At 50.2% G+C, this 21636-nt stretch overlaps 9 protein-coding genes across 10 annotated transcripts; 3 read left to right on the top strand and 6 right to left on the bottom strand.

Moving 5' to 3' along the window:
• Positions 1 to 1747: 1747 nt before the first annotated feature.
• On the bottom strand, positions 1748 to 3244 carry PV05_04187 (uncharacterized protein; the record flags this gene model as incomplete). The annotated part of the gene is made up of 1 exon (XM_013460574.1): positions 1748 to 3244. The coding sequence occupies one exon, from the start codon at positions 3242 to 3244 to the stop codon at positions 1748 to 1750; it is 1497 nt and encodes a 498-aa protein (XP_013316028.1).
• Positions 3245 to 3883: 639 nt separating this feature from the next.
• On the top strand, positions 3884 to 5476 carry PV05_04186 (uncharacterized protein; the record flags this gene model as incomplete). The annotated part of the gene is made up of 1 exon (XM_013460573.1): positions 3884 to 5476. The coding sequence occupies one exon, from the start codon at positions 3884 to 3886 to the stop codon at positions 5474 to 5476; it is 1593 nt and encodes a 530-aa protein (XP_013316027.1).
• Positions 5477 to 6268: 792 nt separating this feature from the next.
• On the top strand, positions 6269 to 7385 carry PV05_04185 (uncharacterized protein; the record flags this gene model as incomplete). Its single annotated transcript, XM_013460572.1, has 2 exons — positions 6269 to 6377; positions 6424 to 7385. 2 exons carry the CDS (start codon positions 6269 to 6271, stop codon positions 7383 to 7385), a joined length of 1071 nt encoding a protein of 356 aa, XP_013316026.1.
• A 315-nt stretch (positions 7386 to 7700) lies between these two features.
• PV05_04184 (uncharacterized protein) lies at positions 7701 to 9391 on the top strand (the record flags this gene model as incomplete). The annotated part of the gene is made up of 3 exons (XM_013460571.1): positions 7701 to 8937; positions 8982 to 9085; positions 9131 to 9391. 3 exons carry the CDS (start codon positions 7701 to 7703, stop codon positions 9389 to 9391), a joined length of 1602 nt encoding a protein of 533 aa, XP_013316025.1.
• PV05_04183 lies at positions 9383 to 11632 on the bottom strand. Of its 2 annotated transcripts, XM_013460570.1 has the most exons (5): positions 11413 to 11632; positions 10424 to 11269; positions 9982 to 10371; positions 9897 to 9934; positions 9383 to 9846 (listed from the first exon to the last, which is right to left on the bottom strand). In XM_013460570.1, the coding sequence occupies exons 2-5, from the start codon at positions 10914 to 10916 to the stop codon at positions 9472 to 9474; spliced, it is 1296 nt and encodes a 431-aa protein (XP_013316024.1). In that variant the 5' UTR covers positions 10917 to 11269; positions 11413 to 11632; the 3' UTR covers positions 9383 to 9471. The 2 variants fall into 2 exon arrangements, with proteins under 2 accessions (XP_013316024.1, XP_013316023.1); XM_013460569.1 differs by having other exon boundaries at positions 10424 to 11632.
• An 881-nt stretch (positions 11633 to 12513) lies between these two features.
• PV05_04182 (uncharacterized protein) lies at positions 12514 to 14641 on the bottom strand. The gene is made up of 4 exons (XM_013460568.1): positions 14326 to 14641; positions 13799 to 14277; positions 13403 to 13743; positions 12514 to 13351 (listed from the first exon to the last, which is right to left on the bottom strand). The coding sequence occupies exons 1-4, from the start codon at positions 14539 to 14541 to the stop codon at positions 12771 to 12773; spliced, it is 1617 nt and encodes a 538-aa protein (XP_013316022.1). The 5' UTR covers positions 14542 to 14641; the 3' UTR covers positions 12514 to 12770.
• A 1487-nt stretch (positions 14642 to 16128) lies between these two features.
• Positions 16129 to 18414, bottom strand: PV05_04181 (uncharacterized protein; the record flags this gene model as incomplete). The annotated part of the gene is made up of 3 exons (XM_013460567.1): positions 16129 to 16990; positions 17049 to 17238; positions 18231 to 18414. 3 exons carry the CDS (start codon positions 18412 to 18414, stop codon positions 16129 to 16131), a joined length of 1236 nt encoding a protein of 411 aa, XP_013316021.1.
• On the bottom strand, positions 18196 to 18609 carry PV05_04180 (uncharacterized protein; the record flags this gene model as incomplete). Its single annotated transcript, XM_013460566.1, has 1 exon — positions 18196 to 18609. One exon carries the CDS (start codon positions 18607 to 18609, stop codon positions 18196 to 18198), a length of 414 nt encoding a protein of 137 aa, XP_013316020.1.
• Positions 18610 to 19319: 710 nt separating this feature from the next.
• On the bottom strand, positions 19320 to 19806 carry PV05_04179 (uncharacterized protein; the record flags this gene model as incomplete). Its single annotated transcript, XM_013460565.1, has 2 exons — positions 19320 to 19701; positions 19766 to 19806. 2 exons carry the CDS (start codon positions 19804 to 19806, stop codon positions 19320 to 19322), a joined length of 423 nt encoding a protein of 140 aa, XP_013316019.1.
• Between the last annotated feature and the right edge of the window lie 1830 nt (positions 19807 to 21636).

Below are 21636 nucleotides of genomic sequence, written 5' to 3'. Positions count from 1 at the left end.
TGAGGCCATGCACCAGGGACCTGAATATCACGAGTAAACCTTCTGGTCTTTTCTGGCTCAAGACAGCTGGCTATCACAAACACTTTGATCTTTCTTGTCATTCATTCTTCCCAGTTGCTCGTATTCCAGCCCAAGAGAGGTACGTCATCAAGCTCGCCCCCCCTTTAGCCTGCTAGTGAGTATGGCAGGCAAGAACCCATTCACAGGTAATACCTGTGGTGATCAAGAACCTTGGTCGCATTGGAAAATCGAATAAGGTTGACTACCAGGACACAGCGAATGATCGACGCCCAGGCCAACTGTTCCTCAAAACCACTCAAAGCCAGCACTCCTGTCGCCATTGTCCAAGGATGCTTAAGCGTTGTTCCGCTATCGAATATCCAGCTTCGTCACCTCTCTACGCTGTTCCTGACCAATCCACCTCTCTGACACTCAAATTAATGTGTATACGATGTTTTCTGAAGGCCGGCCTACAATATTCACAGCCTATCATACTCTTTCTCCGAGCACTGTGGCACTTAACCTTGACCACAAACCTACCGCACGCCAACCATTTATCGTCGCAGACGACATAGGAACAAGAGCAGGAACAAGAGCAGGAACAAGAGCAGGAACAAGAGCAGGAACAAGAGCAGGAACAAGAGCAGGAACAAGAGCAGGAACAAGAGCAGGAACAAGAACAGGAACAAGAGCATGAACAAGAGCATGAACAAGAGCATGAACAAGAGCAGGATACGAGCAGGAACAAGCGCAGGATCAGGAGCATGATCAGGAGCGCGATCAGGAGCAAGGAGGATACAGCCATTCCCTGGCACTATCTTGCTTCCGCAATCATGGTCCGAAGCGCCTCCTTCGAGCGTCGATCGGAATACTAGACTTGGCACATTCGGCAAACGATCAACCCTAGTCTTGCAGGCGCAGCCGTCCAAGGACCCGGTCAATTCAACACTCAACATTAACATCCTGCGATATTCCATCTCACCATGGCCCTTGCTACAGATCCATGACATTCTGTCGACGGCCTTTGCAACAGCAGTAATGAACAGACCAACCCTGCAACCGACAATCCCAGCATTTATCGAAGCTCACATTGGCCGACGTGGCTCGGTAGGTGCCTTCATATTCCCCATGGCCATGTATTTTGCATTGGAAATACCGAGTCCCAGAGCCCAGCTGGCCGGAGGTCTCTTTGAGTCCGACATGCTGAACGGATACTGTCCGGGGACTATTCAGCGTCCGTGATGCGTCGCAACAGGAAACCATCTGCGGTCCATGTTCGTGGGCAAGCCAACTCTCGAGGCAACCGCTCATGTGCCCAACATCATGCTGATAAATGGCAAAAGGGACATAAACTTCCCCTTGAGGGTTCTTATTGATCACAAGTCCATCGCTACCAACTCCAACACCCAGGAAAGCTAGTTCTCCTCGAGTCCGTAAGGTCTCAAACATGGAACAGCATTGGCTTCATCACGCATGGAATTGCTTTGTTCGCCAAGAATCTCGTTACCGCGTCTCGCGCCGAACCCAAGCGGAATGGCACCTGTATCGCACGCTCCGCTGAGAACGTTGCCCTTCGTGTGACGCCAACCTCCGTAGGGCTTTTTTCAATCCTCAGGCCCGCCCTGGGAGAAATATTCTTACGAAGGCAGAGGTGCTCGTACAACGCTTTCACGATGAGACTACTGCATGATTGATGCCGGTGTCACTTAATTTCAACGTGTTAATATTGTCTGCGTAGGGATAGTCTTCAAGTCCGGATCCTTCTTGAGAGCCTAACATGACAGTCACCAGGATTCATGTTGAATCTTTCGACGAATGGCAATTCGCGATCAGGTGACGCCAATTCCACGTCGTACCTGTTAACAACCGTCGCAATCACTTTAGTAAGCTCTATCATTGCCAGATTGCGACCAATGCAAGCTCGTCCACCGATTGAAAATGGTTGAACATACTCACGCAGGTTCGGCAGTTGCTGTTCGTCAAACCATCGATCTGGGTCATAGCTGTCGGGGTTGCGGAAAAGTCCCGGGTGTCGCTGCAGTTCAAGTATAGGGGCAGACACCGTTACATTTCCAGCGATATAATAGCCACAAATCTCGGAACCCTCCTTTGGCGTGACCCTTGGAAGACCAATTGCGACTGGTGGTCGAAGTCGCAAAGATTCGTCCAAACATGCTCGAAGATATGGCGATGCCATCAACATGTCGAAATGCGGCTGGATATTGGACTCGTCCATGATCAAGTCAAGCTCAGCTCTCAGCTTCTTCAATGCCTCCGGGTGCTTGGCTAGAAGCCAAAAGGTGTTTGTCAAGGCGCTGGCTGTTGTATCGCTTCCGGCATTCAGCATGATAGCCGCTTCGGCAAGCACCTCGCCATGGGGAATCGGTTCGCTTTGACCTTTTGGAATCTCCTCCAGCTTGGACAGAAAGTCACCTCGGTCTGTGCCATTACGCAGCCTCTGATTGGTCTTGTACATGCATACAGCTCCAAAGTCTTCGATCGCTCTGCTTGAAGATGACTGCACGAACGTGAAGAACCTTCGAATGAAAGCCGAAAGGCCGGGCCGAGCGTGGCCCATGAATGAAGCATAAGACACTGCGTCGTGGAATGTCTTCACAATTTTGACGGGATACGTGCTTCCATTTTCCCTCTGACCCAGGGTCAAGTCATCACCTTGTCGAAGGAAATCGAAGGATTGCGTGAATGCCAAACTTGATATGGCGTCGAAGGTGAAGAGATTGAACCAGTATCGGATGTCAATGTCTTGGGAAAGCCTGTTGTCGAGAGCCTCAACCAAGTTCACCAAGATATTGTTGATCACTTGCTCCATGGTGAGTATCTGCTTCTGGCTGAAGACGTGGCTCATGATCCGCCTCTTTCTGGAGTGTTCGGCTCGATCTGTGGCATTGGCAACGTCGTGGTAATCACCAGCGACGTTGTCATAATATTCACTTTTCATGATCGAGGACCCATGGCCATAGATGTCTTTCAGTGCTCGTGGGTCTGTGAAGGAGACATGATTCGGTTGGATCCTTACTACTGGGCCTAGTGCAGCGTGTGCTTCATGGACTGCTTTGTACCGCGAGTTTGTCCAGTGGTAACGAAGAGCCCAAAGGTCGGTGAAAGCTGCAACACTGGGAGCCGGAAAGCGTCGCAAGTTTTTGGCGTCAAGATAGTATTCGAAGACAGGGTATGCAAAAAGAGCTAGCACGGCGGCTGCTAAAGCAATCAGTACATAAGCCATCTCTTCTGTGGATAAGGAGACCTCCTGCGGTATGTTGCCATACCGTGATCTTGCCAGCAATATATAACAGTCATTAGGTATTCTCACCTGGTCCGAGGACATTTCTAGAGTTCGTTTTTGCTTCTCGCCGCGACTTGCCACTAGGGTTCCTGGACTCGCCGAGAAACAATATAAAACTAAGAGCTCGGCGAGGAAGCTCGTCTGCCCCCTGGGGTCCATTGTGAGTCGGTGCAGCCCGCGGGGTCGTTCTCCATCCGTCGGGGTCGACAATATTGAGATGAGCGTCTTCCTGGACTGCAAACTTGGCCGGCCATCCGCGATCCGCACAAAAGGCCGACTCGAGCCCCATTTTTATTCGACATTAAGGCAATAAACGTGGTTATCGACAGGAAAAAGGCCTAACCCCTGCTGACGCTACTATGATTTCGGTATGTCGCGCCGAAGCAAGCGGCACGCGACCACAAGGCCCACGCTCTCTGCGACTTCCCCCAGTGTCCCCCAGTTTCACCCCGGGCGTACGCAAAGGTTTGTTCCGCATGGCATCCGAACTCGTATAAAGACTCGTGTTATAACGTCTGAAGCTGCGAATTGCAATCTTGAAGCATCAAACATTCACCCTCTTTGGACTGCCAATCAATCATGCTTCAAAAACTGTTCAAGAATGCCTTCGGACTCGAGCAACATCTTCGGGGTCGAACCTTGGTCAATGCAATCACGGTGGTGTGTTCAATTGGATTCTCACTGTTTGGATACGACCAAGGAGTTATGGCCAACCTTATCGGTGCAGACAACCAGTTCGGCAAAGACTTCGGGCATCCTGACCCGGGCCTGCAAGGAACAATAGTTGCTATCTACGAATTGACAGCGTTTCTTGGGAGTCTGGCAGTCATCGGTATTGGCGACTATCTGGGGAGAAGACGAACAATCAACTGGGGTATCTATATTCAACTGCTCGGAGTCGTCATACAATGTTCTGCCTTTCAGCTGCCGCAGTTGATCGTGGGTCGTTGTGTCACAGGAGTTGGCATCGGCATCCTTACAGCTGGTGTGCCGGTCTACCAAGCCGAATGCTGTGAAGCAAAAGATCGTGGAAAGCTTGCCTGCGTTTTCAATTGGATTTGCATATGTGGAGTCACATCATCCTATTGGATCGGTTATGGGTTTTCTTTTGTCGACGGCCCGGCACAATGGCGATTTCCAGTGGCTTTTCAGGCGGCATTCAGCGCAGTGATACTTGTCCTCATCGCCATCTTGCCAGAGTCCCCTCGATGGCTCGAAGACAAGGGATTTACCAGCGAAGCGAAGGAGGTCATCGCTCGACTTTCAGGCAAGAACGTCAGTGTCAGCGATCCGCGAGTCGTCCAGTTACATGCCGAAATTCAGACCGCTATTGCAAGCGAGAATGAGGCTGGCAAATTCAGCTTCAAAGAAATGTTCGGAGGTGGACGACTTCAGAACGGAAGGAGAATGTTGCTGTGTCTACTGGCTGGTTTGGGATGTCAGATGTCCGGTATCAACCTAATCACGCAATACGCGCCCATCATCTTCCAGAGCTCAATTGGCATGACCAGATCTACTTCCCAGCTCGTTGCTGGATTCAATTCGCTTGAATACATGCTCGCAACAATCCCCCCAATTTTCTATATCGAGAAAGTTGGAAGGCGGAAGATCTTGATGATGGGAGCCTTGGGGCAGTGTCTGACCATGGCTATCCTGGCGATTACAGTACACAACGGTAATTATGCTGCCGGCATTGTTGGAGCCGCCATGCTGTTTCTCTTCAACACAGTGTTCGCGCAAGCATGGCTCACTGCACCATGGCTGTATGCTTCGGAAATTTGCACACTTAGATTGCGAGCCAGAGGTGCAGCAGCAGCATCTGCTGGATTCTGGATTATTAACTTCGCCGTCGTTGAGTTTACTCCATCAGCTATCAACAATATCGGATGGCGCACCTATATCATCTTTGCCGTCTTTAATGCTGTCTTCGTACCGACAGTGTACTTCTTTTTCCCAGAGACCACAAACCTGCAGCTCGAAGACGTCGACTATTTGTTCGAGGTCAAAGGTATTACGGGTGGCGCCCGAGGTGAAGCACGCAAGCATATCGCAGCAAGACACGACATGGAGAATGCCAGAAGAGATGAAATGGGGCAACTCGGTCTGGAAAAAACCTCACGAACCGAAACAAAGACTGCTGTGGAATTCTGTGAGGATACTAACTCGGACTGAAGACAAGTCAGTCTTTGGAGGCGGTCTTCACTCGAAATGGTACACGTTCCATCTGGCAGAGCTAATGAGGGAACGATAGAGGTAAGATGGATTTGGCTGAGTTTTTGACAATTCATGTCGACTTCTCCGCTGGAGAATGGTTGGCGAAGTAGGGATGCGATATATGGAAGATAGCAACCATTTTAGAACAAAGGAGAATACCTCATCATACATGAATTAAATGATGGCTTAGTATTGAGCCGATTAAAATACTAGGACACTGTTAGAAGCTACCCTAACCTGGAGTCTATAGGCAATATCTTGCAGTATATTATTATCATCACGCCACGACACATCGTGCAAGTAGGAATTTCATAGAGTCATCATATCCAAGAACCCGTCTCCAGACATGACTTTTCCACCGGAGCCTCCTTCATTACAGTCTGATCTTCTCGGCTATCTCCAGCTTAAGCAAGATGGAATAAAGGACAAGACCCATAGTAAACTTCGTGGACCTCGAGCTGGCTCGTGCTCTCGCAAAGCTGTGGGGAAGGAATTTGCAGAATTGCGGAGAGCCACTGGTGTCTGGGAAGCTAAACTTGTAAGGAAGGTCGCGTCGAGCGGGGCCAGTGCAGTCCTCGCCGCGACATTCTCAATCAAGAAGGAAATGCAGATGATCTATCCGAATGCATCCTTTGGATTTTTGATTTAAGACAAGGTGTAACGCTGTCGAATACTCATTTCTGGTCACAATCCAAAGCAGCAGCCTTCACTCAGTTAGGACCCAAAGCAGCTCTCAATACAATGGCTATCATGAATGGAACAAGCTCACCACAGTTCGACCCGAGGAACATGAAATACAGGTTCCTTGGTCGGACCGGATTGAAGGTATCTGTTCTCTCTTTTGGCTCCTGGGTGACTGGTATGTCTTCTCCGATACTCTTGCTTTTCGTTTCTGACAGGCACAGTCGGTGGGCAGATCGGGCAAGATTTGAGCAAGAAGTGCATGCTGGAAGCATGGAATAATGGGGTCAACTATTTCGACACAGCCGAAGTCTATGCTTCTGGAGAATGCGAAAAGGCATTTGGCCAAGTACTGCGAGACTTGAAGTTCAAGAGATCAGATCTTGTGATTTCAACAAAGCTTTTCTGGGGTGGCCCTGGTCCCAACGATACTGGCCTTTCAAAGAAGCACCTTTTCGAAGGCATGAATGCCTCGTTGGACAGGCTGGGCTTGGATTATGTCGACATTGTGATGGCTCATCGTCCAGATCCCTTAACGCCAATGGTCGAGATCGTGAGAGCCTTCACAGAAATCGTTCAGAAGGGCCAAGCGTTGTACTGGGGCACGTCAGAGTGGAATTCTCATGATATTGAACGGGCTCACCACATGGCAGCAGTCCATAATCTGATCCCACCGAGCTGCGATCAACCCCAGTACAATGCATTCTGCCGTGAAAGAGTCGAGGCGGAGTTGCGGCCTGTCCTGCGCAACTATGGATACGGTCTCACCATTTGGTCTCCTTTGGACAATGGTGTTCTCACTGGGAAGTACAATGATGGAATACCGGCAGGCTCGCGTCTGACTGGCGAAGGAGCCGCAGCATCCGACAAACAAAACATGATCAACTTTGGCAAAGCATTGTCGACTCCAGAGGGCCAAGCCAAGATCGAGAAAGTTCGTCGGTTAACCTCACTTTCAAAAAAACTGGGATGCACAACAGCTCAGCTGGCGCTTGCATGGTGCTTGTCCAACGAGAACGTGAGCACTGTGATTACTGGTGCCAGTCGGCCAGAGCAAGTCATCGAGAATATGAAGGCTCTTGATATCTACAAGAAGATGCTGGAGGACCCATCAATCGGAAAGGACATGGAGACAATTCTGGCGAATAAGCCCGCAGATGTCGAGCTTTTTGGTAGATGGTCGTAAAGGGAGAGGTTAGGATGAATCCAGTAGCACTAAAATTGTGATTCCAGATGAGCCCCGTTTCTTGGAAGGTTGAATGAAACCCGTAGCGAACTGTACGATCAATAAAATCTGATCCCAGGGGCCGTTTTGGTCCTGTTTTATAAAGTATCTACCTAGACCCTGTGTCAGTGGGGTGGCAATGTCGGTCTCCTGTTCCGATCGGAGGTGTTAAATACCCCGCAGAACCCCAAGTAACGCGGGGCGCCACTCTCGTCCTCTTCCACCCAGATTAACCTCACACACCACGAATCACCGGCATTCGTTGTGACAACAAACATGCACTCGCTACCCTCGCCGTTTCAGCTGTTCAATCAATCACCTCCAGTGTCAGCAGACTCGGTGGGCTTCGAAGGGGATACCGGTCTTACAGGCTATGGATCAAATCCCTCGCTTACGGATACTCCATTTGGTCAAGGGCTGAGAGAGCATGCAGTGGAATTTCAGCATGAGATGGCTGAGAAACGACCACGCAGCAGTGCCAGAGGACGATTTGGCTGCAAGACATGTCGTCAAAGGCACCTTAAGTGTGACGAGACTCGACCTATCTGCGAGAAATGCACAAAAGCAAAACGAGAGTGCCATTGGAATCATGACCTCCGGCTACGGCACGACTCGAGATCTTCGGCGCATACTGTTCAACTTCCAAGTCAATCTGGACCGAACGACCACTCAAGTTTTGATCCGTGCTGGGCCATCAGTAAGGATCTGTTCGCGAATCTGCCCTCAGACATTTCTGGAAATTATATCACATCTATAAGTTCCGCGCCGGACGCACAACCGCTCGAGATCTTGAGTAAGCCTCTCGAGGCTTCCCTTTTTACGTTTTATATCAGCCATGCAGGTCCTTGGCTGGATATCACATCTCCATCGCGTCATTTCAGCTTGACAGTGCCGAGATTGGCTCTCCAAAAGCCCGTATTACTGTATGCTTGTCTCGCTTACTCAAGCCGCACTCTTCTTCCTCGGTCAAGTTTGAACGACCAATATGGCAGTGCATGTATCAGACTTTTGATTCCAAGGTTATCTGACGAAAGCTACGTCAGCCATGATGAAACGCTACTTGCGACCTTGGTAATTTTGCGACATGTCGAACAATACGCGGATACCCTAGAGAACGAAGGGGCTCATCTCTCCGGTGCCTTCAGCCTTATTGCATCTCAAAAGCAGCTTCCACCTCAGGACTCGTTGCCAGGAGCGGCTTTGTGGACGTACATGAGACAAGATGTCCGACAGGCGTTGCTTGCTAGAGCTTCGCCAAAATTGACACCACGGTACGGAATCAGACTTGACACGCTCACGTCGATTGATGAACATGCATGTCAAAGCTCCTGGGCAGACAGTGCATGCCATATGGCCGCTATGGCTTGCACATTTGCTTGGGGAGGAGAAGAAGGTGAGGTGGATGCGGACCAACTCGAGGTAATGCTCGATGTCTGGTTGGAAAACCTGCCGGGGGACTATCATCCATTTTTCGCTTCTGGCAATGTCGTTCGGTATATCGCCACATGGCATGGTATGTCTTATCTTTCAAGAACATTCTGATGCTGACTGGAGCAGTGGTCGCCTGGCAGTTCTATCATCTTGCCAAGGTACTTTTGAAGTTGTACAATTCCAAATGCCCTCGGGGTGTCGACGTCGTAACTTTCAACTCTCAGGTGGAAGTATGTACATCCCTAAATTCAGCCAGCCAGGACTGACGTGAACAGACGGAAATTTTGCATCACGCTAGAACTATATGCAATATCAGCTATTCGAACCCGGAGATCGGCTCACGCTTCAATGCATGCGCCATTCTTGGATTTATAGGGACTTACCTACGGGACAGAGACGAGCAATTGCAATTGATTAAGTTTATGGATGCTTTTAGCAAGCAAACGAATTGGCCGACTGACACTGATCGGAAAAGACTGGAAAGTTACTGGCACCTACGTTCTGACGAACCTCCCGTGGTTTATGAGCACCTATAGCCTCTTATATTATTAGGAAGGAAGTACTACCTACTATAACCGTGCAGAAGGTATCGGTATTTCATTTCAGAGAGTTATTTTCATGTCAATATCTGCGTCAATTCTCCGTCATCCGTATCACCGTACATGGCCCAAAACATCATCCCGTTCATTCCTAGACTCTTCGCATAACTTCTTTTGAGGTCCAAGCTATATGGATCATCATAGGAGATTAGCTGCGGTTTAGTCGTATTGTCACCATTGTAGACGTAAGGAGTCTGAGTTGAATGGTCAAACCCGTAGACCCAGCCAGGTCCAGCGGTATAGCTGCCGTCGGATTGTTGCTGAACAACGTTCTGGGACTTTAAGTTTCGCCACTTCCAGAAGCCAGAGGTACCTTCCGGGTCCTCATTACTATCTCCACTTGACTTGCCGCTAGATTTCGTGTACAATCCTGTCTTCGCCGGGTCGGAATCCTGTTCATCGTTAGCCTAGGCTGTCGACTAATTCGAGCGATCAAATATACCGTGAGCATTTTCCAGCCGTAACCGTAGAAAGGAACACCTATCTTCTGTCAGCGTCTAGTTGTCAGTGACCAAGGGCCTACGTACCATAAACGAGCTTGCTCAGCGGAAAGCCAGCGTTGCTCCAGGTTTGCACACCCTCCGAACCAAATTGTTGGTCTTCGTTAATGTTGTCGGGATCCGTCTCTTCGTCAGGGCCTAATGCGCCGTTGGACCCTGCGGTATTGGGACCGTTCCAAAGATCGTAGGCCATCAGATATACACGATCGAAATACTCCACATAAGGATGCATGTCGACTTCGGTGAGGGAAGAGCTGTTGGCAGTCTTGGTTTCCAGAAAAAGGAACATCGGCACAGCGGCAGAGAGCTCAGCGGACGGCATAGCTGTACGTAGTGCCTTCAGCATGTTGAGATACCCGGCGGCATCAGTGGCGGGTCTGTTGTTGCCTTTGGCCAGACTGCCCACGAATTCCCAGTCTACCAACATGTCAGCACAGTGCGGACATATACGAGCTTGCTGAAATCGTACCAAGGTCGACTCCTGCAAGGTCGAAGTCAGCTACAGCATCCTGCACCGATCCTACAAAAGCATCAATTGTCTCGTTTGTTTGTACAATATCAGAGAAATATTGGCCTCCTGTCCCGTAGCCGCCGATGCTGAGGATCAGCTTGACGCCGTAGGTATTTGCCTGTTCGCTGAGATACCGGAGAAGAGTTTCGTTGAAACTTATAGTAAAGTCGACGTCGGCACCACCGGTGTTGGCAAAGGCGAAGCAAAGGTGCGTGAGATACTGCCACGGGATTTTCTCCGCAGGAAAAATGTCCGTATTTCCAGCTCCGAAATATGCCGTGACGGTATGGTCCGGCCAGTCATCCGGAGTTGGGGTTGGGCTTGTAGCACTAGATGTTCCGGAACTGCTCGAACTCGTGGTAGATGAATACGTACTTGAACTTGAACCGGGTTTCCGCGTGCTTGAAAAGGGGGAAGGTCGATTGCTTGAGATTGAACTCGATCCATACATGGAAGAAAAAGAGGAAGGTTGCTTGCTCGCTGGGAAGGACCAGGGTGGTGGAGACGGTTGAGTGTTGGATGGGACAGGATGTGGCTGTCGCTCGGTGACTGTGATGTCTGGCGCACTGTAAGGATTCACCGGGCCACCTTCTAGCTGGGACCATGGGAAGAACCCAGATGAGGAGCTGGATTCGCCATTGGAGCCCGGCTGAGATGCCTCTCCAGCGAAACCTATTCCCGAGGGCGTGTTCCCTGGTAAGTAGGTCGGCACATTGACAAATTGGATCAAGGTCTCGGTTTGGACAATTGTAATGGCGGATGCTGCAGGGACTGTAACGGTGATGTATATAGGTTCGTAGTCACCTAGGCAGTTGTCAAGGGCATTGTCCCGTCGTTGGTGAGTAGTCTCCCTTTGGGGACGAGACTCGACGGCTGCGAGAAGGAAAGGCAAGCAAAGTGCCAGCAACATCGCGGAATCGGGACTGAAGACTAGTTGCGAAACTTACTGAATATGACGACAGGCTGGAGACATTATACCAACTCGCATGCGTCCTGTCAGGCCAAAAGACCCCAGAGATATATGTACGAAATTACGCCTCAGAAAGTGCAAATCCTAAGGGCGGTCGCTCTTGAACGCAGCCAAGCTGGAGACTGCACTGACGGTCCAAAATCCCGTGCTAAAGAGACAATATTCGTAATCGCGAAATTGCTGCGTCAAAATGTCCAGCGCAACTGACTTGAGGTGGCTTGCTGTGAGGCGTAGTCATCAAATATTGTAACAATTCTGGATATGCATCTGTCCTCGCCTTGCGCAATAGTCTCTCATCGCGCTCGTTAGTCTGGGCCCGTGCAGTTACGACGTATAGGGGCTCTCGATAATTTAAGGAGTAGATTTGAGCTTTGACAGGTCGTTGAGATTATTCCGTGCAAAGCAAGGGAAAGTGACGTCTGTCCCTTGATCACCCTAGGATAAATGACTTGGCTGTGGGTAACTTGTAGGGGTCCTCGCTCGGGAGCTTGGTACCGAGCCTCCTGGCGCATATAGAGTCCCACGCTCGGAAACCTGTAAAGCGTGCGTGAGCGTGCCATTAGAAGGCGCACGTATGGAATTGACTTAAGTAGACACCGTTACAACATTAATTCTTGTTACATCCCTGTCACTTTCGACCATCACAACGCAATCAAACATGTGTAGGCATCCGTTCGGCAGTGATCGTGTGTTTCCTGTGGGACAGCATTCCATGCTGGACCTCGCTCCTCAAGGGAGCCTACCCAAGAAAGCAAAGCTGCAATGATGTTGCTCGCTTTCCCCCATGTCTAAAGATGCATGTCTATCTGCCAGAGACTTGACCAGTATTTTACTTTCAACGTAACGTGTGATCACGATTCCGGCTACTCTGAGAAGCAGTGTCGCGCTGACCCAGCGAGCCAGCTACTTTGATGCCGGACCGGTGGTTGATGCTGACGCCACCAATCGCTTGGCGAGTGTCTCAAATGCCTTTGCCTCCCTCTCATAATGCTCCAGGGCGTACGCCGATTTCTTTGCGGCGTGGCGAAGATCAGCTCCATTTGTGCCACGTCCGAAAATACCATTGCAAGGTATATGGCCTCATTTAAATAGCGAACCGTGGGATGGTATTCTCGCTATTTTCACGGTCTTCAAAGATAACCAGTCGCTTGATGGAGGTCCAAACTTGTCTGTCAACAGATCTTGTCATGATGCGATCAATACACCTTGGAGGCTCGATCGCCGCTATAATCTTTCTCAATCCACCGATGACTTGACATAATGCATTTCATTCCTCACCCACCAACGTGTCGCTCCTGGTCTTGCCCCGCCACTGCCTTCCTGGCCAATCTCCATCTACTCGTCATCCTGCACATCGACGTGTGTTCGCTTCCACTTGCGAGCCGGGACCTTACGCTTGAACAAGATGTCAATCTCGCGGTAAGATCGGTGCTTCATCTCAGGGATCCAGATCCAAGCCATGACCGTGCAGACAAATGCAGTGCCGGCCCAGACGTAGCCACACTTGCCACCGAGGTTTCCCTGGTCAGGGTTGAGCATGTAGCTGGCCAGGAAGATACAAGGAATGTTGACTGCGTAGTAGGCACCACGTCCGACACCAGTAGTTAATGGCCTGAGACGGATGGAAGACGTCTCTCCGATAATGACCCATGAGGCGGGGGCAGGTCCCAGGCAGAACAGGACAGAGACGATCAGGCCGAGTGATGCTTGCGCCTGGGTAGCCGCCTTACCACCACCAACTGAAGCCGCAATACCAAGAGCGATCAGAAACGCACAATTGATGAAAGAACCCCAGACGTAGATCGTGCGTCGGCCTAGGTAAGTGGTGAGGATCCAAGAGAGCATAACCATGATCCACTGGAGGGCAGAGGTAATGAGGCCAAGGGCAAATGCGGTATTGTCGGCCATACCGGCGCCTACGCTTGTGTTAGTCTATCGAGAGGTTGCAAGAGAGGATGAGAACTCACGTTGGAAAAAGTAGACTGCCTGGTTGGCGATCAAGTTACCCGTCAGATTCTGAGCCGCATACACACCACACACAATAAGTGTACGGTAGCGATCAGTGCCTTTCCACAGTTCGATGAGATTGGGTTTCTTCTCGGTCTTCTCAAGCTCGATCGTGCGACGCATCATTGCGACCGAGTCCGCGGGATGGTTATCAGGCGCATTCGCACGTCCGAGGCGTCTGACGGACTTCTCTGCTTCTGCGAGACGGCCTTTTCGCACCAGCCACCAGGGTGATTCAGGTGCTAGGAAGAGGAGGATGGCAAGAGGTGTAGGAAACATCCATTGGAGAGCGATGGGAACTCTAGTAATGGTGTTAGCACAGTGCTCCTCTATTAAAGCTGCGGGAGCGTACGAACCTGTACGATTTGTCGCTGTCCATGGATTGGTAGTGATAGGTGATGCCACCGACAATAATTGACCCAATGGCCCAGAACATCTGTAACATCTGTGTCGCAGGAGCTCTCAATCTCAGTGGCACTATCTCACTGCAGTAGGCGGGTGCATTTGCGATAAAAATGCCCCAGGGAATGCCCTCGAGAAGCTGGGACAGCAGGAACACTCCCGAGGAGTCGGCGAAATAGAAGATGAAGATGAAGCAGTTCAAGACCATGAGACCGCCAATGGTTGCCCATCGGTATCCGATCCAGCTGGTAATGGGACCTGCCAGGAAGACGCCGATGAATGCACCAACTGGTCCACCACACTGGAACGCTGACTGCCAGGGAGCCGTGATGAGCCACTTTTGTTGTTCCGCGTTGTATTTGCCATAGTTCTCGGCGAATTTGGCCGTGGCTATGAAATTTCCCATCAGGAAGACACAGTATGACTCCATGATCTGTTGACGGTTAGAGAAATGACCTGGCAACTGCGGGCAGGAACTTACAATCGTGGCTGACATGACGAATGCCCACCAGCTGGCAGCAGGGTAGGCTCGGACAGCCTCGAGCACAGTCATCCTGTGTTCGGTGTTTTCTGCCTCGATTGCACCCGCCCTGTTGTACTCGACCTTCTCGACAACATGGTGGACAGGGTCGACCTTGGGGTGCTGTGCCTCGATCTCTGAGACCGAGGTCGGCTTCTCTGAGACGTCGTTACTCATGTTGGCTGGTGTTTCCCGGATGAGTTGGATGGGAGAATTGGGACAAGGATAAGAGAGACAGAAACGAGCAGCCGCAGTCCAGGCTGCTAGTCTTTATGCTTTATGTATACTCCTAAGCCACGTTTCTGGAGGCGATTCGCCTGGGGTCATACTTTTTTTTAGCGGGAATAAAACGTGGAGGGTAAATTGACACGTGCGGGGTAGAACTCCGGTGGTCCTTGTGCGTCCTTAGCGGGTCAGTTGGCACCGAGTCTGGTCGGCAGTCCACAGGAAATGCTATGGTAGCATCGCTTCGATAATACGGTGCAACAATAAATGGCATGATTTTGCGCTGCCATTTCCTGTCAAAACCAGCTCGTCGGCTAAATTGTCCACATAACGACACCCCTCGAGTATAAAGCTACTGTACGGGAGACCAAAAGGTTCGGCCTATTGTACATCTAGGAGAAAAAGCCAAGAGGGGACAACATTTGATGGTATGCTTTTGCAGACGTCAGATCTTGATCACAGGGTACAGTTGGTCCAGACCACACAAGATGAACGGGAAAAATGCGGTTCTGCTGTCGAGAGGTCCATAGCATGCCTTGGTACATCCGCTTCCACTATTGGAATTGCCTAGCTTTCAGTAAGAAGAGGCCTAAAGCCGCGATTGAGAAGCTCGAATCCATCGTCGTAAGCATCTAGTGGGGTACAATCTTAGATGTGGAGGAAGACGTCGATAGTCGATGCGCATGAGATCATGGTGCAGGGATTACACCGGTGCAAAGCTCACCGAGATATAGCGATGTAGCATCCAATGCTTGTTTTGAGTTCTGTCAAAGGACGATCAGACACCGGAAGACTCCCCCTTTAAGTGGACCATTAGGACCATTAGCCTGATACGGGTAGCAGCCATCTGCCGCGAATCCCTCCCCCCGTACAATCCTTTTATCCAGTCCTTCGGTCACTGGCCAGAAGGAGCATAGAGCAATGCAACCATACATTGACGAGGAGTAGCCTGACAGGTAGACCAGCGCAACTGAACACAGATTGACGAGCACTGCGCATCTATCGGCGCTGTTCCCACCGAGCATCCTTGTTTGCTGTGGCTGGTAAGATGGAGATAGACCGAGTTGTTGCCCTCAGGTGAGAAGGACTCCAGATTGTATCTGACGACGATACTCAGTCTCTGTGATTGACAGTAGTATCTGACTTCAAGAGTGAGACTACTTCGCCCGGTACCTGGACATATAGTGCACGTGGTCGTGGTCATACATTTGGCTATTTCGCCAACAGTACCTGCAACCCCTGGTTTGGGAACCAACGAGGCCGGGGGCCGGATTGCTCGCATGATCAGGAAACGAATCAAAGTCGATGCTCAGGACCAATAAGATGAAACGAGTATTCTGACGATATACGTCAATGAGCTCCGAATTTTTCCTCGCGCACGGGGAGCATTTAATTGTGGCAAGCAATCACCGTGGCAATCATTCAAATCAGCCGTCCTTAGATGACTGTTAGACACTGAATCATTCTCGATAGAGTCATCCATGAATCGCAGTCCTACCACATCGCTTATCTCTCCTAGCCATCGCAATCTCATTCACGTCACTCCGTTGTAACCTTGTGAGACTCATCAACCGAGTGTATGAGGCGCGATTCTGAGGCCGAAATGTAGTGCACATGCTTAGCTGGTTCCCTGTTGACATTCAAACTGAGTAGATCAGGTCGTGAGTAATGTCCTACAACATCAAGCACCTGTTTAGCGTAGTCGATAGCCCCCAAGTCAATATCAGCGGCGAGGATGCCCTCATGGCCCGGGTCAAATGCTGGAACCAGCGGTTTCCCGTCTGGTCCAAAGATCATAGCGAAGCCTCCTCCTGGGGTTTTGACGAATGGTACGTCGGAGAGTTTTGTCCTTTCGCGGTTTCCTTCCGTGAGTAGTTGTGTGGCGATGAGGACAAAACAAGTACCTTCCATGGCCATGAATTGGCCAGTGAGACGGTTCGCACTAGCCTGCGAATTGTACGACCCTGGCAGATCTTTAGATCTATCCCAAAACAGCGGCCAGCTAGCCACATGGATGTCAACTCCTTGACAATATTCGTTGTATCGCAGCAAGGGTAGGAAATGCTCCCAACAATTGAGGGCCCCAATCCTGCCAAAATGCGGAGTCTGGATCACATTCGTAAGACTGTCGGCCTGGCCCTCACCCCAGACTGCCCGCTCTGTATACGTTGGTTTGATCTTCCGTCGATGCAGTACAATAGTCCCACTGGGATCAATGAACGACTGAGCAATATATAGACTTCCGCCAGCCCGTTCCGAGTACCCGAGCACCACAAAGATTCCTGCTTTTTTCACGGAGGAGCGGATCTTGTCCATTTCTACTGATTCTCTGCCGAGCGAGTTGGCCTGATATTCAGCAATAAACTCAGTGTTCGTTATAGTAGGCTCCGTGAAAATAGACCTTGAACACCCTTAGTATCAGTACCAGTGGTAGCTGCAGCCAAAGTTCAAGTTCTCACCATGGGTATCCTGGGATAAACACCTCGGGGAAGCCAAGAACATTGATCCCATCCTTCGCAGCCTGCTCAATCAGCGATGTCACTTTTCTGACGCCGCCTTGTAAGTCGAGCCATACGGGCTCGGCCTGGATGGCTCCCACTCGAACCTTGTTGCCCATTTGGGATTCGTTACGCTGGCTTTGACTGTTTCCTGCGAACTGGATTTCTAAGTTTTGGGCCAAACCTACTATGTTGATTTTGGAGGCTTGAATAATATCTTCGATTCACTACAGTGCTAGCAGGACAGTATACCACCGATTGGTACACAATATATCTAAGATATGATATATGTTTGCTCAGTCTCCAGCTTCTGATTACTCAACATTTCTCGAAAGCTAAGGCACAGATACTATTAAGTCGCCTACGCTTTCAGACTACGGATATATTGATTACTATTGCTCTTTAAGCAGCTTGTGCTTGCTAGTTCTTAGTCCGATTATATACCCTACTTATTGGCTGTAGACGTTGCGTCACCAGTTCGGTAACTCCACCAGTAGATTGCCCGCGTGTGTGCACTCATTTAGTCAGCCAATACCCAGAGAGAACACTGCAGTCTCGAAGTCACGGGTAATATTCGCGGTCTCTTACTGTGAACGCACTCGGACCGCTATTTACCGATGAGTACCGCGAGAGGAGCTAACAATTGCTCCAAATGGTGGCGGGCGATGCGGCCAAAGTCAGACTTGGAGGAGAGTACGATCTTATGTCGGTTGGAGCCGCACAGGACGACTTGACTTCTCAAAAGACAATGGGAAAATTGCAGTGAAGATCAGCTAGCCATGACACCCGTGCCAGCCTTGTAAGAGACGGGTTCGGTGTCGCGACGTTAGCCTAGCAGAAAGGCGCAATATGATGGCTCAAATTACATGATCCGCTTCTCATCTTATCCACCCCAAATTTCACAGTAACTCATACTGATAAGGCTTCTGTCTAGGTAGTCGCAACTGTGATCGAATCCAACCAATAACTTATTGTGGTCGTAAAGATTCTCATTCAGGCCTCGCGTACACTTCGAACAATATCTGCCGCCGAGTCTCGATCAGCGCCACCTTGATCCCTTCCTATTTCATTTCGGCCATGCCGATGCCTCGACATTCATCCATTCCCTTCAAACCACAGTATGGGACCAGCCTTTGGTCATACCTGGAGAGAGCGGGGTCAGGGTGAAGTCGTATTTCAGATCTAGGGAAGCCTTGGGGTCATCTGAAGGCGTGAAATCCAGAATTAGATCTTCTTTGACCGCAAACACCGTGTCATCTGTGAGGTGAGGATCAGCACGTGGAAATAGCTGGGTGGTGAGTGACCTGTAGCCCTCGGCAGTCACCATTACATGAATATGGGCTGTTCGCATAGAGTGTCGATCCAGGACTTCAAGGAGCCGACCTGCTGCGCCATCGGTAGGTATTGAATACGTGGTGGGGGTGGTAACAATAAAAATAATACTCTCGCTTTTCGTTGGTCCGAAACTTGCCGCACAAGTTGTTCTCGGATTGCTTGCCGTCTTGAAGGTCCTATTCGCCATTGGCTGAAGCTTGCCAGATATCTACTATGGCATTGAAGATTGGTTTCCTGGTCTTCACATCGGTCACGGTTCCATGCATGAACGTGACCTGACCTGTTCGATCTGGGTCTTGTATGATACTGTCTCCAAGGTTGAGAAACGGGGCATGAGGGCTCCAAAACGGGCCCAAAATGGTCGATGATGTTGGGTGGTCGCAGTCGTCGAGGATGGCTTTACTGGAGATTTCATCGACGAGCCTGACTGGTTAGTTAGCACGACGAATGTACAATAGGATCAGAACTTCCTCATACGATTCAACTCCTAGGACGTCGCTGACTCTCTGTGCTTCATTTATTTTACCTATACTGCCTTGGCCGATGGAGTTGATGAACTCAACACCAGCCATCCACTCTTGAGGAGTTGGGGTGCGGACGTGGGTGTGTGGGATGGCTCACTAGGCCTCGTGTCATCGCCGCACTTCGTGCAAGCTGAGCGCCGTAGCTGAACATTGTCTTGCCGCAGCGCGACGTTGTCGATGTGACAGCGACAACTATACTATCCGCGATCGCAATGACAACGAAGATGCTCATTCGCTGGTCCACCTTTCTCGCGAGGAATGTTCTGTCTATGGGCAAGCCAGGAGTTTTCGAGGTGTTAGCTTACCGATCTGGTCGTCGATGAGTCGTGGGGATACAGTTTCCTCCCATCTGTGGCCAGACCAGCGGCAGGATCTACGGAAGGGCGGTTGACCACAAGTCGTCTCCCGCTATGAAAGCTTGCTCCCAATCTATTGCTAGAACGTCGAAATCATGTTGGTTAAACCCGATGCCGCCAGTATCTGTGTCTGGCAACCGGTTGAGAGGCTGCAAAAGGTCGGTGACTGGACGTAGAGGTGACCGACGCTTCTCCCTCGCTGTTCGATTCTGCCATGCGTCCATGTCTCGCTGCAAACTGCTGAGGATACTGTAATAGCGCGCCGCTTGAGCGTTGCCGCTGGAAAGCTTACGCATCACATTGATTGCAGCGTTGAAGGAGGAGCCAACGTCACTATCCGACTCATTTCCGAAGACTGATGTACGCGATATGATCAAGGAAGCACCTGGAACATATGCTCTACAAAAAGTCAGTAAACTTAACTTCCAACGCAGTTGAGAGGGTCGATGAAGCTTCTACGCACTGCAAAAAGGTCATGTTATCCAGTAGGAGATCCTTCTCCATAACATCTTGACAATTATGGACGGGAGGAACACTGCGGCATCCTCACAAGTTTTGGCAAGTAATTCAATCTCCGGATTGATGTCCACGTCGACGGAACCTGGGGCTTGAACTGGATTTGAAGAGCTCATTTTGTAACCCTGCTGATCCTTTCCCAGCAGAAAGTGAACGAGAAACGGTCTTGTGACCAGTATCACGGAAAAATAGTACGCACATGCAACGTGTAGATTACCGAATACTTGGTCCTGTCGTGAGATATCCGTGCCGTTATCCTGTGATACAGTACGCAAACAATCAGGAAGAGAAGAACTCCAGGTGCTCAAGCAGTCTAGAGATGCCCGGGCAAACTTGACGTCCACATTTTTCTGATGGCAAATGTTTTCCATTATAGGGTCAGTGACTGTCAAGAGTTGATAGCTGGCCTCGACTGGAAGCGCTCGCGATGGGTGCATTTGCGATGACGATAAAGTCATCGCCTCGGACGATTGGCTTGTCTGCATGCTGGCTATCGGCCGACCTAAGAGGGAACTAATCAATGTCTCTAGGGCACGCAGACTTTTCCAGATCCGCAGCCGGCATGGAGGTTAGTTTTTCTTTTGGGCTTGAATGGATCGTACATACCTTTCAGCATTTTCTTTTGCCGTAAAAGATGTCGAAGATGTAGTGCTGTGTAACCCTAAGACATGGGCTGCCCGCGTAGCAATTCCAGCATAGATATAGGATAGATTCCTCTGACAGGTGCAACTGACATAAATGGTCGCAAGCATCAAAATCACCACAGTCTCAAGGCGGACAGTGGTCAGTGCTTCAAGTGTAAGGAACTGTCGCGAGTGTTCGAAATATGCATGTTCGGCCCTTCGAAAGCTCGTGCTGTCAGGATGGCATCTTGCTCCAATGCAGATAACTAGACTGGATATTGCGATACTTGAGGGATCGACGTGATGGCCATGGTTCTGGTTGGTAAGGATAGCGTGGATACGGGAGGCGTCGACTATATCTAATGTACCGCTAGTCTTCAATGGTCAGTTCTAGAATGTCAATGGTAATGGAATATTTACAGCGGTGAAAAATGTAGTCACAAGTTCCTTTTTCTAAGACAGGCTCAAGAGGTCTTCACCAGTACGCTGGGCAGTGAGGGGTAATTCGGTTTCGAGCATCTGTCCATCATCGGTGAGTTCGGTAAATTCTGTTGGCCCGATACGTCGCCGGAAGCAGGAACGCAGCAGTGGCAAGCAGGAGATGATCGCAGTTGACCCGACAAATACTCTGCGATCACGTCTCAGCGACTGACCTCCAGGAAAGTAGCTATTTTGGGACACGTGAATTACCTTTGGTCTTTTGGGCGTTTTCTAAGACTCTCGGGGGAACGAAAGAGATGTTGTCCGGGGAAAGTGTTTCTAGAATCTGCGTCATCTGCTCATCTGCTCATCTGCCCCATCAGCCAAATCGCCCATGGCTTGTGAATTTGCATTTTGGTGCTCTCCTGATGGTGGTTCCCGTTGAGAGATGCGTGGCACGATCACCGTGGCTAGGGATGCATGCTCCGTTGTCGTTGCGTTCCTGCGCTCTCCGGGATATCTGCAATCTGCTACACGCCCGCGCTTCAAGCAATGGTCGCATGGACTGGATCCTGTGCATTTTCTTTTCGAGGATCTGCACAGAAAACATGCGAGATAAAGCCTAAAGTTAACGCTTCGATAAGAGGGAAATGTGCGGTTGACCCTTGGCGATGATATTGACAACGAGAATGCAAGGATAGAGAGAAACCTGAATGTGAGGGGCATGGTGGCACATTACGAGAGAGGCTACTACTCCCGCTGGCCTGGCGGATTT

This window comes from Exophiala xenobiotica, assembly GCF_000835505.1.
Source record: "Exophiala xenobiotica strain CBS 118157 unplaced genomic scaffold supercont1.3, whole genome shotgun sequence".
In the NCBI taxonomy this organism is placed as follows: domain Eukaryota; kingdom Fungi; phylum Ascomycota; class Eurotiomycetes; order Chaetothyriales; family Herpotrichiellaceae; genus Exophiala; species Exophiala xenobiotica.
This window is presented reverse-complemented; position numbering and strand designations above follow the sequence as displayed.

Coding starts and splice junctions, on each gene's coding strand:
- PV05_04183 (XM_013460569.1), bottom strand. CDS start 11,375: ATGTTGCTGGCACTTTGCTTGCCTTTCCTTCTCGCAGCCGTCGAGTCT. Junction 10,372..10,423: donor CCTTGCAGGAGTCGACCTTG/GTACGATTTCAG, acceptor ACATGTTGGTAG/ACTGGGAATTCGTGGGCAGT. Junction 9,847..9,896: donor ACGGCTGGAAAATGCTCACG/GTATATTTGATC, acceptor AACGATGAACAG/GATTCCGACCCGGCGAAGAC.
- PV05_04182 (XM_013460568.1), bottom strand. CDS start 14,541: ATGAGTAACGACGTCTCAGAGAAGCCGACCTCGGTCTCAGAGATCGAG. Junction 14,278..14,325: donor TCGTCATGTCAGCCACGATT/GTAAGTTCCTGC, acceptor AACCGTCAACAG/ATCATGGAGTCATACTGTGT. Junction 13,352..13,402: donor GGCAGTCTACTTTTTCCAAC/GTGAGTTCTCAT, acceptor ACACAAGCGTAG/GCGCCGGTATGGCCGACAAT.